The sequence below is a fragment of the Ziziphus jujuba genome, chromosome 6 (assembly GCF_031755915.1).
Source record: "Ziziphus jujuba cultivar Dongzao chromosome 6, ASM3175591v1".
Taxonomy (NCBI): Eukaryota; Viridiplantae; Streptophyta; class Magnoliopsida; order Rosales; family Rhamnaceae; genus Ziziphus; species Ziziphus jujuba.
The window spans coordinates 4,731,916-4,749,531 of NC_083384.1; the positions used below are offsets into that span (position 1 = coordinate 4,731,916).

A 17,616-nucleotide genomic window follows, 5' to 3' on the forward strand; every position below is an offset into this window, starting at 1 on the left:
ATGGAGATATGTGCTCCAGCTCCAAATGTTTTAAATTTTTTCTCCATATATAAGTTAACAAATTGGATCATATTCCACAACCACATTTATATACAAGTTATAACATCAATAATATTTACAGTGATTTCATATCATTATATGTACGTGTGTAACAAGAAGGACAATTAACATACTGAAACCTTACTTTTGGAGTACGAGATTTTGTATCCTGCTGCTTGATGATCGTATTCATATTAAATGGTTTACTATTATATAAGAGGGAATTAGTAAGGTCTTTGTTTTGAATCCGCTGGATAGGAACTGTTCCAATAGGGCATGCTTCTCTCCCAGATCGCAGTTGCAGAGTTTCAGAACCTGTATTAGATAAGCTATGAGGGACAGAATCAGGTCTTTACCTTAAAAAAAAAAAGCTACTTAATTATTAATAGCAAATTAATTTTTTATACCACTATATATATGTGTCTGTCTATTATGAAATTTAAAGAAAGGTGTTTGACCGGATAGGGAAATTTTAATCAATAATTATTGGTAATTAATTACCTGTACTTTATGATGTACAAGGAATGCATGGCCATCCGCTGGTTGCTTGTTCATGTCAAAATAGTCAATTATAATGTTTTCCTCTGTCCAAAACGCAAATTAATTTTGTTATAAGAATAATTTTGATCAGTTGATATCAATTAGCTAGATTCATCATACAATTAATCTCAATTAGTAATGAATCTTCTACTTTCTGTTTCCTATCTTATTAACAAACACAATTAGTAATTAATTTCCATTGGAAAATGACCATATACAATTAATCTCCAACTAGTAACAAGAGTCTAGAGCAGATGATCATTAAAATAAATTTGTCACACACAAAAATGGAACTGAATTGTCTTAAAGGAAGGCTTCTTGTTGAGAATTTTGAGTTGTCTTTTTAAATTGATGCCTTCTTCTTCCTCTTTTGATATATCCATCCGGCCCATCGGACAGAAACTCAAACATCTCCGAAGCAGGAAGAGCAGTATCATATTTTTCAAATCCTTGGCCTTATTTTCTGACTCACTTTCAAGTTCCTCACTACCTTTTAGAGTAATATACATACATATATATATATATATATATATATGCATATACATGTATTTAGAGCATGCAGTATAATAAATTTAAAATTTCCTATTCTTGGCCATAAACAAAATTGAAAGATGATCTTTGTCCTTCTATAGATTCGAATCTAATATAAAAAATATAGATGGTGATGCTTGTATCAACTGAGCTACCACATTTATCTTTTAATTTAGAAATGTTGTGTTTATTAATTCACATCCTCATTTAAGCATTAGGGTGTATATTTGATTGATAGTGATTTCTAAAGCTTTAAAAAAAAAATATATATGCAAAAGGGTTAAAAATGCTTCCCGACAAAAAATTAAAAAATTAAAAGTAATTTTGTTTTAAAAATTAGCATATTTAGTGACTGGAATATTTTTAATTTTGCTTTTTTTTTTTTTTTTGTATCCACGTGTAGTAATATTAAGAAGTTAGGTATATTGCCTAATTTTTTATTTTTTATTTTTAGTTTGTTATTATTTATTTTTATGTAGGAGTAAATGGACAAAGGTGGAACATAGTCGGTGATTATCACCGTATGAGTCCATAAAACGCACGGTTTTGGGATTTTGTCCGCCGTCGCATCTCCCGGACATATAGACATGTTTGCCATGACCAGTGCTGCTGCTTCTTCATCTTGTACGAGACAATGTGTGTGTGTGTGAGTATGATCTCCGACGTTGTCTCAGTCTTTTAAAAGGATGATGAAACTAATAAGCGCGTGCGATTGAATTGAATGTTAGTCCAAGACATCATGGAAGCGCAGTATCAGAAACCAAGCCGTTCCTTTGGACCCCACATGAAAATAACGATTCAGCCGTCCCAGCACTCCGACAACGACCGGAGCAGCGGCGAGCTTCGCGCACTGGATTGCAACCTCACCTCTCTCTGCGATCATATCCAAATCGAAGGCTTCAACTCAGGTGCTTTTTCCGATATTGTGGTCCACGCCATGGGCTCCACCTACCATCTCCACCGCCTCATCCTCTCGCGGAGCCCTTACTTCAGGTCTTCTTCTCTATCTTCATTTTCAAAATTACCCAACTTTTCTCCTAAAATTGTCATCTTTGTGCCCCTTCTTATTGTAATTGAGCCATTTTTGTACGCGGCTTTTGGTAACGATTTAGAATTGATGATAATTCCTTGGCATTTTTTTTTTTTTTTAAAACAATTCACTCTATTTGAAAATTGGTGTGTTTTTTTGCGTGTGTTGTGTGTTGATTTTTCATCATCCTTTTATGTTATTATAATTCATCCGTTGATGGAAATTGCACCATTCATTTGCCGTGATTATGTCAAATCTAAAGGATGGTAGTAAAATCTTTCCTTTTATGGGGTTAAGGGGTTTAACAGCTACTCATTAAAGCATATTAAGCTCCCGCAGTGGAAAGATTACCGGTTTGGTTAAATTTCCTGTCAGAAATACTTAGCAAACAACCAACCCTTTTCACTTTTCAGCATGAGCAATGACGGTTTTTATGCATGGCAATAGCATAGGTATTTGGATATACCTAATTATTTGTTGGTTAGGTGCTAACATGTCTCCATGATGCAACTTCATGCGTTGCCGTGTAATTTGCCTGGCAGGAACATGCTTCATGGCCCTTGGAAAGAAGCCAATGCGCCCGTCTTGACCTTGCATGTGGACGATAAGAATGTTAATGGAGAGGCAATTGCAATGGCTTTGGCATATCTATATGGACACCACCCTAAGCTTAATGACAACAATGCATTTCGTGTTCTGGCTGCTGCTTCTTTTCTTGACCTTCAGGTCAATATTCTCTTATTGAGTATGGGTCAGATGCTGGCCAATTTCCATTCTTGTGTGCATTTCTTTACATCTTATTATCCTTCCATGCAGGATTTATGTGCCATATGCACAGACTTCATTATATCAGAGTTGTGGACTTCCAACTTCTTAGCTTATCAGGTTTGAAATGCTTGAGCTGCCTCTTTGTACTAGGTCTACATGCTAACCAATTTTCTTAATTGTTGAGACTTGAGAGGATCTGTCCGTTTTTCAGGTGTTTGCCGAGAGCCAAGATTATGGCTTACATGGAGAACGTGTGAGAAATGCTTGCTGGGGCTACCTTTGTCAAAGTGGTGCCATGGAGTTGAAAGAGGTAAGATAGGGAGCTGTTGGAATATCCTTGTTACTTGCGGATTTGGGTAGTTAAGCACACTGTTTTTTGACTGTTTCATTTCATATGGAATGTGGAATGATAATATGTGCTAATGTTCGATAAAAGGATGGAGCTGGGGAGCCAAGGAAGCATATTGTCTGTATAATTTATAAACTGCTAAAATTGAATCTCCCATTCTTTTAGGATTTATTGTTTAATAATTAAATTTTTTTAATATCACTTTTACAAGTTTGAAATGTTTATCAGGTTTTTGGTTCAATTTTCATTCATACTTATTATCTGTGTTTTATAATTTATCTGCCATGTATAGGTGCTTCCTAAACTTTCCTCTCAAACATTGCATGCATTGCTGACATCTGATGAACTCTGGGTCCCCGGTGAAGAGAAAAGGTAAAGGGTGTTATCAGCCTCCTATTTAGTTTTGTTCTGCATTTCTTGAATTGTAATGAAGAGGGATAAAACCATTTTTCCTTTTTTATCTACAGGTTTGAACTGGCATTGTACACATTCCTTGCAAAAGGTGCTCTATGCAAACAAGAACAGTCAGAGCAAGGAAGTACCAGTTCGGAGGCAGGAATGGATTCTCATTCTGATTCTTTGAGTGCAAAGGGAAAAAATTTGATTGGTAGCTTCATTGAAAAGAGGTTGGAAACTGAATTAGGACACCTAACGTTAAAAGATGATTCGGAGGGCCATAATACTGCTCGTAATCTTCTTGTCGAGCTTACAGATTGTGTGGTTGACTTCCAAAGAGGGGTTTCCAATTCCAAAAAACAGGTGCAACAAGGTGCATATCCTCAGTCAAAGTTGGAGGCTGGATACCCCCCATGCAATATAGGAGGGTCTTCGTCACTGACTAATTCGTTTTCTGGTACAGATGCAACACGAACTTCATGCCCTTATGCCGAAATGCCAATCAGTGTTGGTGGAAGTGGATTAGGAGCCAATGATATGGCTCAGGAAGGGCCATCTGATGAAGGATCTTGCTACCATTTGAATAACCACAGTTGGCTTTCCAGAGATGACCACTTGGAGAATTGTTCTGCAATGAACTCTTCTAGTAATGAACTACTTTCAAATGATTGGGGTAGATGTGGCATGCCTCCTATTTCATGGGGTGGCAGGGTTGTAGGTAGAAGGCAGCTTAAAGGCCAGGCTAAGGGGAACCCTGGGGTTCGTGGGGAGGATTATGATGCATTTGTTAATATATTTGAAGCAGGTTCGCTTTTATATTGCAACATGTCTTTTGAGGCACTTTTAAATGCGAGAAAGCAGCTCGAGGAATTGGGATTCCCATGCAAAGCTGTAAATGATGGCCTTTGGTTGCAGGTTTGTTCCTGTAAACTGTTTCCTTTTGAATTTTGTATGTATTCTGCTATAAAAAGGAATATACTTTTGAAAATGAGAATGGAAATGAGTAGCACCCCTGCTTTTTTAAACTGTTTAACATGCATGAAACCAATGAGGCATCCCCAAGATTTGTGAGTCAAATTTTGATAGCTACCTGTTCCAATTGTCTTTAGCGAATCTATGTGATCTCTAGCAGTAAACTGGTTGGAGATTCTTTGCAGACTATACTGCATTTAGATTAATTGGTTGAGTCTCTCCTATAAATCTTTGTTGGTTGTTGGACCTAGCATAGTGGCCACAGATGCACTCTAAACGATACATGTCCACTGCTAGAATTTTGGAATTGTCTTCATATCATTACGCATTATTAGCTTGTTGCAAATGGTCTCTGCTTGCCTTCCATGAGATATTTTTATATGTTAATTTAATTTTTCTACGGCTACTGTGTAGATGCTTTTAAGCCAGAGGGTGCAAGAAATTGGTGCTGATACATGCAAAAGTTGCTGTTTGATGAGTATGGCATGTGTCTGCAGACAACCATTTGGATTCACGCATGGAGTTGCTACCAGTGGATATTATATGCAAGAGCATGATCAGAATAATTCTCCCAGCAACATGGGAAATGTATATGTTGCAGAATCTGCTCCAGGTGATGGTAATGGCCTCTTCAGGCCTGTACGAGTGCACATTAGGGGCCCCATTGATGGGCTTGCAGGTATTGGACGTGGAAGTACATTTGTTCCAGCAGCCGCTTGGCCTCCAACACGCTTTGTCTTTTCTCGTGTGCCCTTTGGTATGGGTAACAGAAACTGTCAGCAGTCTCCAGCTAATGATGATTCAGAGGCTAGAGCTGACCACAATGGAGACCTGTCTGGAGATGGGTTGACAGCTCTGGTTGGGCTAAGCCAAGGAGGGGGGAGTAATTCAGCTAATATTAATGGAGAGCAAACAGTGAGAGGGTATGAGATGGATCTACAAAACAGAATTTCTGGAACTTCAATGTCAGGACCAAGTACTAGCAGTATTCCTGTGCAGATGCTAGAATCATCAGAGAATGCAATTGGAGTTGAATGGGAGAATGCAAACAGTTCTTCCATATCATTGGATATGAAAACACCTTTAAGTCACTTTCCTCCTTTCCGCTTTGGGTATATCATGCATCATCTTTGCTTGTTTCATTACTATTGACATATGGTTTGCAAGGTGTTACATTGATTAATGCAATTTGGGATGGTATTTTACCATTTTCTCTATGTTTTCTTTTTGATTATCATAATTTCATGGTGTAACTTCTTGTAGGCTCCCACCGTTCAATAAATATAATATGCTATTGCTCATGCATTTTTCTGTCTAATGAATTAGGTCTATTGTTTTAGGTTTTGGTATTAGCGGTTTTTTATTTGGTTCTGGTTTCCTTAGAATCAACATTATGTAATTCATCTCACATTGTGTTCTATGATTTGCCTAGCCTGGATATCTTCATGACGAGGAGATTAGATTGGATATAGCTTCAAATTTTCTTTTGGAATCTTTCCTTTTTGATTTGGCTGGATTGCATAGTATATGAGAAATGGTGGCAGCTCTATCCTGCTCAGATTTGTGCTATTCACTATCATATTTGCTGAGCCTTCTGGGTGCAATTGTAATGATCTTTTGTCCATACAATTGTACTACTAACAAGTTCAATGCTCTGCTACTTTGACAGGGTGCAATTTGAGGATGTGCACAGGCTCAGCGATGGCCAGGTCAAGCATTCCCCTGAAGTTTTTTACGCTGGTTCTTTTTGGAAGGTGTTTGTTTTTAACTCGTCAATTTTCATATCCATGAGACTTTCCTGTTCCAGTTTTTGCTTTTTGATATGGTTGTTTAATCTTTTTCAGTTTCTATTATAGGTAAGTGTTCAGGCTTTCAACGATGAAGACCCTCAAGGGCGGCGGACACTAGGTATTGTTCTGTGCCAGAATATTGTACATGTTGAAAGCATGTTATTGTGCTTTTCTTTGTAATGAATGAAGCTGTGTTTGCTTAGATTGATTATTTATCATATGATATGCTGTTTCAGGATTATTTCTTCACCGTCGTAAGGCAGAGATTACAGACTCCCTTAGAAAGGTTAGCAGATGATTTATGTTTTTCTAATAAAAAGGAGTGTATGCTGTTATTTTTGTTTCTCTCTTTTACTGAAAACGAGCAGTAGGATTATGGATTTTCACCTGAAGATGTAAAAAGTTGAATAGTACTTTATCGTGCAACAATTTATGCAGGTTCATATGTATGTAGACTCCCGAGAAAAGGTTACGGCACGCTATCAGGTAAAAGGTTCTCAAGTAAATAATTTGGTTGTCTCAGTTTAATCACTGCACCATGCACACATCATATAAAATTACACACCATAATCATAATTTTTTTTTTTTTTTAACTAAAACACCATAATCATAATTATGTTGTAATGTTTTCTGTTTTGGTTTCAGTTAATTTGTCCATCCAAGAGGGAAGTGATGGTGTTTGGAAGCTTCAAGCAGACAGGCACTCTTTTACCAAAAGCTCCCAAGGGATGGGGCTGGAGGACAGCTCTGTTATTTGATGAACTTGCTGATCTTCTCCAAAATGGGGCCCTAAGAGTGGCGGCTGTTGTGCAGCTGGTCTAGTTTAGGACAGCTCTGTTATTTGATGAACTCACTGATCTTCTCCAAAATGGGGCCCTAAGGGTGGCTGCTGTTGTGCAGCCGGTCTGGTTTGAAAGCTAGCTTAACAAGGCTAATTATTAGAGTCCTTCGTGTGATATCAATTTTTCTATTACAGTTTTTTTTGCCTGTTTCTTTTTTGTATATTTTGATATGTAATCTATAGCTCAAACATCAACTTCAATTAGGCAAGCAAGATAATTGGAAATTACAATGTTTATCCGTCAATATATGTTTAGTCATTAATATAAGCTTTTCCGGTTTTGTGCAATCTAAAGTATTGGTTACTTTTAATAGTACAGAACACAGATAAAAAGCCAAAAGAATTATTGTATATGTAACATGATTCAAGCTAAAAATGAAATTCTGTAGTTCTTTCTCCCTATCAAAATTTGTAGCTTTCCTCATCAAAATCCTCAGCCATCTTTTGGAGGCATTGAAAAACTCCGCTATGATACTTGTGTCAATTGTACAACAATTTGCATCTATAATAATAATGGAATACAAGGAGTCTCTTGAGAGGATAAGGGAAACTTCAATTGAAGAGAACCTTCAAAGTTGCCATGATCTTGAAGCATGTTCAGACTTGGCCATTTCTTTCAAAACAGCACCCACAATACCTTCCTGCTCGATGCATCCAGCCTTGTTCAATGCACCTAACAAAATAACAAGAGTTTTGGCATGAATTTCAAAACCTTTCAACCGTGTTTCCTCAAAAAGTGAATATGCATCCATTGCTTTATCTGCATTGCTTAACCCTGTTATCATATTATTATAGCTAGCAGAATCAGGTATCCCACCACTGGCCTTAAACCTCTTGAAAAGCTCAGTAGCGTCTGTTATGTTCCCAGCCTTCGCGAGTCCAGAGATCATGGTGGTGTACACAACGGCATTGGGTTTTATCCCCAGTTTCTGCATCTCTTGCCAGTACACAAAAGCCTTATTGAATTTCCTGATTCCACAAAGACCATTTATGAGAATGCTATAAGTGAAAAGATTGGGAGCACAATTCAAGTCCTTCATTTTCTGAAAACAGACTATGGCTTCATTAATTTCTCTTGCTTTCACAAGAGCATCAAGCATGCAATTCCATGTATAAACATTAGGCATCAAACCTTGCTGCATCATTTCATCCATTATCAAATAGGCTTCATCAACTTTCCCCACCTTCCCAAACCCATCAATAAGACTACTATAGATAACCACATTCAGTTCGACTCCTCTTTTCTTTGCTTCTTCGAAGAGCATGTAAGCTTCATCAAGCCTGTCAATCTTGGCAAGCCCATCAATAACGGACCCATAAGTAACAACAGTGGGTTGGTGACCCTTTGTCTTCATTTCTTCCAGCAGTTGGTATGCTTTATTCACCTTACCACACTTACAGAAGCCATCAATAACAGTGTTGTAAGCACGGGTGTCCAAAACACAGCCTTGCTCTTTCATTTCATAGAACAGTTTATAGGTTTCGTTTGCAAAACCTGCTTTTATAAGGCCATGAATAAGGATTGAATAACTCCGTACATCAGGATTGTATCCTTGATTCTTAATTTCCTTGAATAAAGCTCTACCTTTCTCAGTTTCACCAGCTTTGAAAACACAGTCCATATAGGTATTAAGGAGAGTCAGATCAGGAGAACAACCCTTATTCACCATTTCTTTGTATATCTTGTGACCATCCTCCTTCCTGCCCCACTTGAAAAAGTTCCTAATGAGGGATGTATATACAACAGCATTTGGAATCTTATCAGAATCCAACATCATTTCGTAAAGCCTGTATGCACGATCCACCTGACCATGTCTGCCCAATCCCTCTATAAGAGAACAAAATGTAACTTCATCAGGTTGGCAAACTTTATGATCCATGCCTTCAAATATAGAACAAGCTTCATCAAGCTTTTGAGCTTTACAGAGTCGATCAATCATTATGTTTACGGTCCTAACATTTGGATACATGCCAGCTTTTTCCATGGCATCCCTAACCCGCAGAGCATCCTCCAAATTTCCTTCCTTGCAAAGCATGTCTATTAGAATGTTATAAGTTGGAAAATTAGGAACAGCATCTTTCTTCATCTCTTCGAAGATCCTTAATGCTTCCTCCACTCTTCCCTTTTTCCCAAGGCAGGTAAGAATTCCATTATAAGCAACCACACTAGGAATGCACCCCTTTCTTTTTTGCCTCTCAAGTAAGCTGTAAGCTTCATCGAACTTACCAGCTAAGCCATAGCCCATAATCATGGTATTATAGGCATATGCACAAGGTGCTGTCCTGTTAAGATCCATTTGCTCAAAAAGCTCCACAGCTTCGTCTAACCTCTCCGCCTTGCAGAGAACTCCTATCATGCTGGTATATGTAACTTCATCAGGAGTTATTCCATGCGCTTTCATTTCATGAAAGAATTTCCACGCCATATCCACCTTACCAGCCTTACCAAAGCAGTCTATGCAAACATTGTAAAGAACGACATCTGCGCTGAGAAAGTTGCTCTTCATCTCATCCAACAGGGACAAGGCAGCATCAACCCTGCCATCTCTAGCAACCACGCGAATGAGAGTGGTAAACAAATGAACGCTTACTTCATAACCAAGATCCTGCATTTGATGAAAGAGGGTGAGCATGAGATTGAATTCAGGGACAGCAGATAGAGCTCCAATGAGAGACGTATAAGCGGAAAAGGCAGGACGGAATTTGAACTTTCTCATGGTCTGTATTACATCAAAAGCTTGTCTCAATTTCTGTGACTTGATACAGGTCACAACTAAGTCAAGAGAAGCGGTATTAGATGGGCCGATTCCAGCTGTACTCATCTGTTCGAAAATCTGATCCAAGCAATCAAAGTTCCTAGTCCTAGCCATGAGCATGAGAAGTGAATTGTATACTTCCGGACAGTGTGGTTGATTGGTATGTGGCTGGGACCAGCGGAGAAAGTTGAGTGCTGAATTCACATCCTTGAGCCTCCTCAAGACTCCAATAACTTCTTCGGGTTGAAGTTTTTGTCCGCAACAAGAAGTTAAGAGAGCATTCTCAAGGGCGGGTCCCCAAGGAGGACAGCCCTCGAAGACACAGCACATTTCATCAACTAATTGTGTACCACCATGTCTCACTCCATCAACTTTCCTTAAAATTCCATTTTCGTTTTCACTTTCATTTTCACCATTGTTATGCTTTTGGAAAAAGGCAACTTTTCCATGTGATTCAGAAGACGATGGTGGAAATCCATTTGACGAAGAGAAAGAAAAGTTTTTGAAAGAAGAACAAGTGATAATAAGGTTGTTGCTCCATATGAAGTTGAAATCAAAATGATATAGCTTTATTCCTGCAAAACAGACATACATACATAAGAGAGAAAAGTAGTTTCAGTTATGCATACAGAGAACAGATAAGAAGACAGATTTGAGAAGCAGTGGCTTGTGGTTGGGGAAGATAAATGGAAAAAAAAAAAAAAATGGGGGGTTGTGAAAGTTTTATTGATTACCTGTTGTTCTTCTTAGCAGGAGCATCATCATTCACTCCAAAGCGAATATAAGCTGATAAACAGATCCTTTCTTCTCTAATCTATAAACCCCCTTCGGACTGGGACTCTTCTCGAGGCGCTTGAGGCTTAGAGAAGAGTGGACAAAGAAGAAGAAAAATCCAATTTTGAGGACGTCGAATCAAAACCACCGTCATCCTAGTATTCGTATTCGTATTCAAAAGGATAATGGTGCTCAGAATCAGCTCAGAATAGGCGTTCGATGCAAAGGAGGAGGAATTCTTGGGAGGCACTGACAATGGCAGAGGTTGCTACCCGCGTGCGAGGTCGGACTTCGGAGGAAGAAATCACGGCGGCGTTTAGACTACTCCATGGTATTGGGCTCCAGGGGGCTCCTGAGCTCAGCCCATAATGGTACTAATGGGCTTTCTTTTTCATATGAACATATGGGCTTATAAAAATTATTTACTTTATTTATTAATTAATTATTAAAGAAGAGAAATGATTCAAAATAACATAAGGAGGCAAAAAAAAAAAAGACAAAAAGAAGACCAATTTTCTCCAGCAAAAGTGGGTAACAGGTGGCGCTGTCTTCGATCCGTTCCGTTTTGATTTTATTATTGCGTGTGTACGTGTCTGAAATTGATTGGCTAACAAATAACACTCCGCTCCTTCCCTCTCCTTCCATTCCTAAGTTTAATTTCAAAATTCAACTTTCTTTTTTTTTTTTTAATATCATTCGTCTCTCTCTCTCTCTCTCTCTCACAGAATAATCCCAACTCCAACGGTTCCAAAATCAAAAAGATCAAAAATTTTCAACTCCTTTCTTTTTATTCATCTTCATCTTCATCTTCTAGGGTTTGGATTTGCGTTCCTCAGAAATGGACAACTACGAAAAGCTAGAGAAGGTAGGAGAAGGAACGTACGGTAAGGTGTACAAAGCGAAAGACAGAAGCACCGGCCAACTGGTGGCTCTGAAGAAGACGAAGCTCGAAATGGACGAAGAAGGCGTTCCTCCAACTGCCCTCCGCGAGGTCTCTCTTCTCCAGATGCTCTCTCAGTCCCTCTACGTCGTTCGCCTCCTCTGCGTCGAACACGCCGACAAGCGAAACAACACCGACGGCAAGCCCAAGCCTGTTCTTTACTTGGTTTTCGAGTATTTGGACACCGATCTCAAGAAATACATCGATTCCCATCGCAAGGGCCCTAACCCTCGCCCACTCTCTCACACCCTCATTCGCAGCTTCCTCTACCAGCTCTGCAAAGGCGTTGCTCACTGCCACTCCCACGGTGTTCTTCATCGCGATTTGAAGCCTCAGAATTTGCTTCTGGACAAGGATCGTGGCATTCTTAAGATTGCTGATTTAGGCCTCGGCCGCGCCTTCACTGTTCCCATGAAGAGCTACACCCATGAGATTGTTACCCTCTGGTATAGGGCTCCCGAGGTGTTGCTTGGTTCCACCCATTACTCTACTGGCGTTGATATGTGGTCCGTTGGATGCATTTTTGGTACGCTTTCTTTGATTGTTATTTGTGTTTGCTTTTGCTTTCCCTTTGGATTCTCTTGCAGATTGGATCCGTTGAATTCATTCTTCGTTATTTGCAGCTGAGATGGTTAGGAGGCAAGCTCTCTTTCCTGGAGATTCTGAGTTCCAGCAATTGCTTCACATTTTCAGGTACATTAGCCGTAATACTACTACTACTACTTCACTAAATTACTGGATATGTGGAGTGGGATCGGATCTTGGTTGTTAAGACTTGAGATTGGCAGTCTGCTTAGTTGTGTTAGAAAATTAAAAAAAAAATAAAGATTATAAAAATCGGTTTAATGGAAACTTGGAAATGGCCATAAAAGACTAAAGAGTGAATTGGCATTTCTATAAAAGCTTGTATTAGAAAGAGCTTTTAGTGCAGATAGGATGGTGTAGCTCTTCTTGTATCTTGGTATTTTGATGATCGGTGGATTGGTGTAATACATTGCTGCCTTTATATGAACACTAGTAAGGTGGTGCCTAGGAAGAGATCAATTGAATTTGCAATCAACATGCTGTTTATTTGCTGTAGAATGTTTGGTCAATCTCTAAGTTGTCATGGCCATCTCTTGCATGGTAATGTACATTGCCAAATGTTAATTATTGATCTATTCGATGTACCATTTTGTGGGCAGGCTGCTGGGAACACCCACTGAGAAGCAGTGGCCAGGAGTGACTTCTCTAAGAGATTGGCATGTGTATCCGCAGTGGGAGCCTCAAAACTTGGCACGCGCTGTTCCTTCTCTGGGACCTGATGGAGTTGACCTCCTATCGGTAATTTCAATATTTTTCATATAAATACACTTTTCTATAACAACAATATATGATTGAATGCATAAGATAGTCAAATAAGTGATAACCTGTGAAAACCGATCCAGTTTAGCGAATTTGAACATGTTTTAGCTGTCAATTGACTCTGGTGAAGTTATGGTATATAGTTTAATTAGCGTTTTCATACACTAGCTAATCTTTTTTAATGTATCATCATGTTGAAAGGTGAAATTTCTCTAAATTTGAGATATCTTTAAAGGCAGTGTTCTGTATCTGTCTTTCAAAAGTGAGTGGAACAATTAATAGAAGATTTTACAAGCCATTTGGACACTTTTGGATCAACCGCACTTGTTTCTCAACATGTTCAATTAATTACAATAACTTCTGCGATATCATATGGTAGATGGTTCTTGACCACTGAATTTGCTAGGGTTTGTGAAGTTTAAATCAAATTGTATGCTTTTTGTTTTATAATAATTTTTTCTGTTGTTTAAACAATGGTATGGCCTCATGCAAATGGGAGCGTGAAACATAACAGTAGACCTCATTTCATATTAAATCTCGGGGAAGATTACTTTTACATTTTTATGTTTTGATGGGAAATGTAGGTGAATGACTAGCTGGAAATTGTATGGATTAATGTTTTAAAATAATAATTTATATCGTATTGCCCTGTAACTAGCTGCTGTATGTTTATCTTTGTCAGTTCAGCTTTTGTAATTTTGTTTGGAAAATGCAGAAAATGCTTAAATATGATCCAGCAGAAAGAATCTCGGCAAAAGCTGCACTGGACCATCCTTATTTCGACAGCCTTGACAAGTCTCAGTTCTGAAATTTAATGGCCAAAGTCCAAACATAATCTGAAGTATATTTCTGTTATACAATATTTGCTACAAGCATGCTTTCTTGTGCTGAAGTAGCGGCTAGCTATTTTGTTGTAATCAATTGTCATCGTCTTGCTGATTCGAATTATATCACATGATGTTTGCAACTTGCGTTTCACTCTCAATGTTTATGTCATTGTGAACAAGCTCATCTTATTACAATCATTCCCTGAGTAATTCAATTGAGCAATCTTGGGATAATTAAGAGTATCGAAAAAAGATAAATTCAAAATTGAACACAGATGTTTATGAAGAACCATGAAAAGGAAAAAAGAAAAAAAATATATATTTATTTCCTTTCCTTTTCTTTTTTCTTTTTTTTTTTTTTAATATATATTTTTTATTTTAAATCTAGAAGTGGAGAAATTTGAACTGAGGATTTGGATTGTCCCTAAGGCAACATAGAAAACCTAAATTAAAGTTAAAAGAGAATTTCTAGGGAAAAAAAAAAAAAAAGTAGACTTGAGTACTATTTCAATCATTTTGTTAGATTTGAGTCATTTAGCAAATTTTGCTCATTAAGTTGAGGTAGCCACTAAGTTGGCTAACAAGTTGTTATCTTCATTGACTATCATATATCATATTATCTAAACAGGCAAGTAGATTGATATGAACGTTAAGTAATCAAACAAATCGAAGAATAACTGACTGGCATAATATGCAAGCATGAATTTTTGATTAAAAGGATAGGTTTGTGAGGCAGTTGACTATGAGAAATATGGACCTTATCCATTGAATATGGTATTTGTGTTATACCATATAAATTTAAACTAAACAATAAACAAATTACTAGAAATTAAGAATCTCTCATTAAAAATAACGCTCTAAAATTTGTTTGAAACTCAGTATTCTCTTAATAGATCTATTCTTAGAAAAGCAGAAAGAAAATGTTTATCCAAATGTATGTATGAAAAGCATTCCACGTACGTTGAGTTTGGGAAGAAGCATTTTAATGCTTGAAAAGAAACTGATTTCCGCGGAATACCGGGCAAAGGGAAGGTTGTGATTGCTCTCCATGTTAGTTGGCAAATGTTAAACCTCTGTATTATATTATAACCATTTAAAATTTATGATATGAGAAAGTACAAAAATAAAAAAAAGTCAATGTCCGGAAAAGTCAATTCAGTCGCAGCTCCTCTTTACACAGAAGAAAGATGAACCAAATATAACCCATCTCTCGCTATTCTTTTGCAAAATCTCTCTCTCTCTCTCTCTCTCTCTCTCTGCCCAGAAGTTGGAAATTTTGTCTTGTCATTCATTGTTCTTTACTCATTCTTTGTGTCTTCGTTTGAATTGGACGCATACTGGGTGGTTTTCATTTGGATCAACAAATAAGGAAGAGATATTAATTAGTCTACAATACAATACAGAAAATACAAAGAGAATATACATATCTATATATATATATATATATATATTGGTTGATCAGGCATTAAAGAGGTGGTTTTGGGGGATGGAAGGATTAGATGCACTCATAGACAGACTGTTGGAAGGAAGGAAGAACAGAGGCAAAAGGATTCAACTAATAGAGTCTGAAATTCGCCAGCTTTGCATAACTGCCAAAGAGGTTTTCCTCAGCCAGCCTAATCTCCTCGAATTAGAAGCCCCCATCAATATTTGTGGTATGTTTTTCGTCTGTTCCTCTTCTTTATATATATATATATATTGTGTGTGTATATGCATTTATGTATTATGTATTATGTATATAAATTCCCTTTGCAATTTGACTTCCTTCACAGCAGCATCCTCAGCAATTGAATCCCATCGCTGTATGTGTTGTATCTTCATCTCTTAATCCTATTAATTGGCCAAAAGGTCTTAATGGAATTGGGTGACTAAATTTATCAATGTGGTAAATCTCATTTCGTTTACCATGTCCGGATGCATTTGACATTGCAACATAAACTGAGTTTCATGAATATTGGCATGGCATAATGTGATTTAGAAGATTGGAGAATGTTAAAACACTCTTAGCATAATTAAACACTCATAATTAAGGGGGTGCAATAGTAGTAAAGCTGGCCTGTATCGTATTATATGCAGGTGACATACACGGGCAATTCCCGGACCTTTTGCGACTATTCGAGTACGGTGGTTTTCCACCAGATGCAAACTATGTATTCCTTGGAGACTACGTGGACAGAGGAAAACAAAGCATAGAAACCATATGCCTTCTTCTAGCTTACAAGATTAAATTCCCTGACAACTTCTTCCTCCTCCGAGGAAACCATGAATGCGCCTCCATTAACAGAATCTATGGATTCTATGATGAATGTAAACGCAGATTCAGCGTCCGACTATGGAAGATTTATACAGACTGCTTCAACTGTTTGCCGGTGGCGGCGCTCATTGATGACAAGATCTTGTGCATGCATGGAGGACTTTCTCCAGAGCTGGGGAGTTTGGATCAGATTAGAGCTATAGAGAGGCCTGTAGATGTGCCGGACCAAGGACTTTTGTGTGACCTGCTTTGGGCGGATCCTGACAGAGACATTAAAGGATGGGGAGAGAATGATAGAGGTGTTTCCTATACCTTTGGAGCAGACAAGGTTGCTGAGTTCCTCAAGAAACATGACCTTGATCTTGTATGCCGAGCTCACCAGGTTCATTTCTTGTTTCCTTCATTTACCTTAGAGATGACTGTTTGCTATGTGCATGTGCTTGCGTGTGGATTGGTTGGTGCAATTCCTCCTTTCATGGGTGATGAGAATTCCTTTGGTAATGTGGCTTGTGGCATTATACTTTCTTAAAACGAAAAATTATATTTTACGCTTCTTAATATAATATTACTTTTTTTTCTTTTTCTTTTCTTTTACATTTCTCCCCTTCCCTTATCACTGATCTCTCGACAGGCCAGCCATCAGCGGTCTTCCATTCAAGACTCAAGAGTGGCAGATAAAGGGATGGGAGAAATATAGAAAAAAAAGAGAGAGATAGATAGATAGATAGAGAGAGAGAGAGAGAGAGAGAGAGAGAGAGAGAGAGAGAGAGAGAGAACAGAGGTTTTGATAATTGATTTGACATTATTGTATATATTAAGAACCAGCATATGGAAAATAAGTGGATCATGAAAAGCTAAAAGCAGTTTATTTTGTTGTTGAATGAGAATGGAAAAACAGGTGGTTGAAGATGGATACGAATTCTTTGCGGACAGACAGTTGGTGACTATATTCTCAGCACCGAACTATTGCGGAGAGTTCAACAATGCTGGCGCTCTTATGAACGTGGATGCGAGTTTGCTCTGCTCATTTCAGATACTCAAACCCTGGAGGAATAACTAATTAACTCCAACCCCACCAACTCAAATCCAAATCCAAAACCATCTAGGAAGAACTGTAGATTTTTCCACATATTATGGTTGCAAAGAATACTTTTTTATTGCTCTGTGTTTTGGACAAACTTGGTTTAAACCCCCCTTTGTTTTCAGCTGCTGCGGATAATTCATGTAACTATGTATCACGGATCCTTGTATATAGAAACTCATAGGCATAAATGCTCTACATGATAATTTTTCTTTTTCCTTTTGGCTAAAGAGCATTCGCCATATATATTAGATACACTTATTATGCAATTTTTATTTATTTATTTTTCTCTATATGTCCCATACACTTCATCGGTATGTGGAACCACACATTTGCAAATCATGGATGGTACTTTTCTAATTGCACTTTTTATGATCATCTTGA

At 37.9% G+C, this 17,616-nt stretch overlaps 4 protein-coding genes across 9 annotated transcripts; 3 read left to right on the plus strand and 1 right to left on the minus strand.

The window, feature by feature from the left end:
* Positions 1-1,598: 1,598 nt before the first annotated feature.
* LOC107431401 (uncharacterized) lies at positions 1,599-7,544 on the plus strand. Of its 3 annotated transcripts, XM_016042293.4 has the most exons (13): positions 1,600-2,103; positions 2,683-2,866; positions 2,957-3,025; positions 3,120-3,218; positions 3,550-3,629; positions 3,725-4,026; positions 4,117-4,568; positions 5,040-5,737; positions 6,295-6,379; positions 6,482-6,533; positions 6,652-6,701; positions 6,854-6,901; positions 7,061-7,544. In XM_016042293.4, exons 1-13 carry the CDS (start codon positions 1,832-1,834, stop codon positions 7,235-7,237), a joined length of 2,568 nt encoding a protein of 855 aa, XP_015897779.1. In that variant the 5' UTR covers positions 1,600-1,831; the 3' UTR covers positions 7,238-7,544. The 3 variants fall into 3 exon arrangements, 2 of the variants coding, with proteins under 2 accessions (XP_015897779.1, XP_015897778.1); XM_016042292.4 differs by having other exon boundaries at positions 3,725-4,568; XR_003057835.3 differs by lacking the exons at positions 6,854-6,901; positions 7,061-7,544 and having other exon boundaries at positions 1,599-2,103; positions 3,725-4,568; positions 6,470-6,533; positions 6,652-6,707.
* Positions 7,545-7,581: 37 nt separating this feature from the next.
* On the minus strand, positions 7,582-11,126 carry LOC107431400 (pentatricopeptide repeat-containing protein At3g06920). 3 transcript variants are annotated; one of them, XM_025079068.3, is made up of 3 exons: positions 10,747-11,126; positions 8,074-10,587; positions 7,582-7,929 (listed from the first exon to the last, which is right to left on the minus strand). In XM_025079068.3, exons 1-3 carry the CDS (start codon positions 10,775-10,777, stop codon positions 7,826-7,828), a joined length of 2,649 nt encoding a protein of 882 aa, XP_024934836.1. In that variant the 5' UTR covers positions 10,778-11,126; the 3' UTR covers positions 7,582-7,825. The 3 variants fall into 3 exon arrangements, with proteins under 3 accessions (XP_024934836.1, XP_048320585.1, XP_015897775.1); XM_048464628.2 differs by having other exon boundaries at positions 7,582-9,862; positions 9,986-10,587; positions 10,747-11,124; XM_016042289.4 differs by having other exon boundaries at positions 7,582-10,587; positions 10,747-11,123.
* Positions 11,127-11,458: 332 nt separating this feature from the next.
* On the plus strand, positions 11,459-14,092 carry LOC107431403 (cell division control protein 2 homolog C). The gene is made up of 4 exons (XM_016042297.4): positions 11,459-12,252; positions 12,350-12,419; positions 12,911-13,049; positions 13,786-14,092. The coding sequence occupies exons 1-4, from the start codon at positions 11,625-11,627 to the stop codon at positions 13,876-13,878; spliced, it is 930 nt and encodes a 309-aa protein (XP_015897783.1). The 5' UTR covers positions 11,459-11,624; the 3' UTR covers positions 13,879-14,092.
* A 933-nt stretch (positions 14,093-15,025) lies between these two features.
* LOC107431404 (serine/threonine-protein phosphatase PP1) lies at positions 15,026-17,515 on the plus strand. 2 transcript variants are annotated; one of them, XM_016042298.4, is made up of 3 exons: positions 15,026-15,552; positions 15,974-16,533; positions 17,050-17,515. In XM_016042298.4, the coding sequence occupies exons 1-3, from the start codon at positions 15,384-15,386 to the stop codon at positions 17,209-17,211; spliced, it is 891 nt and encodes a 296-aa protein (XP_015897784.3). In that variant the 5' UTR covers positions 15,026-15,383; the 3' UTR covers positions 17,212-17,515. The 2 variants fall into 2 exon arrangements, with proteins under 2 accessions (XP_015897784.3, XP_060674410.1); XM_060818427.1 differs by having other exon boundaries at positions 15,240-15,552; positions 15,974-16,648; positions 16,783-17,192.
* Positions 17,516-17,616: the final 101 nt, after the last annotated feature.

Coding starts and splice junctions, on each gene's coding strand:
- LOC107431401 (XM_016042292.4), top strand. CDS start 1,832: ATGTTAGTCCAAGACATCATGGAAGCGCAGTATCAGAAACCAAGCCGT. Junction 4,569..5,039: donor ATGATGGCCTTTGGTTGCAG/GTTTGTTCCTGT, acceptor GCTACTGTGTAG/ATGCTTTTAAGCCAGAGGGT. Junction 6,902..7,060: donor AGGTTACGGCACGCTATCAG/GTAAAAGGTTCT, acceptor TTTTGGTTTCAG/TTAATTTGTCCATCCAAGAG.
- LOC107431403 (XM_016042297.4), top strand. CDS start 11,625: ATGGACAACTACGAAAAGCTAGAGAAGGTAGGAGAAGGAACGTACGGT. Junction 12,253..12,349: donor GTCCGTTGGATGCATTTTTG/GTACGCTTTCTT, acceptor CGTTATTTGCAG/CTGAGATGGTTAGGAGGCAA. Junction 13,050..13,785: donor ATGGAGTTGACCTCCTATCG/GTAATTTCAATA, acceptor TGGAAAATGCAG/AAAATGCTTAAATATGATCC.
- LOC107431400 (XM_016042289.4), bottom strand. CDS start 10,777: ATGATGATGCTCCTGCTAAGAAGAACAACAG. Junction 10,588..10,746: donor CCTGCTAAGAAGAACAACAG/GTAATCAATAAA, acceptor TCTGTTTTGCAG/GAATAAAGCTATATCATTTT.
- LOC107431404 (XM_016042298.4), top strand. CDS start 15,384: ATGGAAGGATTAGATGCACTCATAGACAGACTGTTGGAAGGAAGGAAG. Junction 15,553..15,973: donor AGCCCCCATCAATATTTGTG/GTATGTTTTTCG, acceptor TATTATATGCAG/GTGACATACACGGGCAATTC. Junction 16,534..17,049: donor TTGTATGCCGAGCTCACCAG/GTTCATTTCTTG, acceptor ATGGAAAAACAG/GTGGTTGAAGATGGATACGA.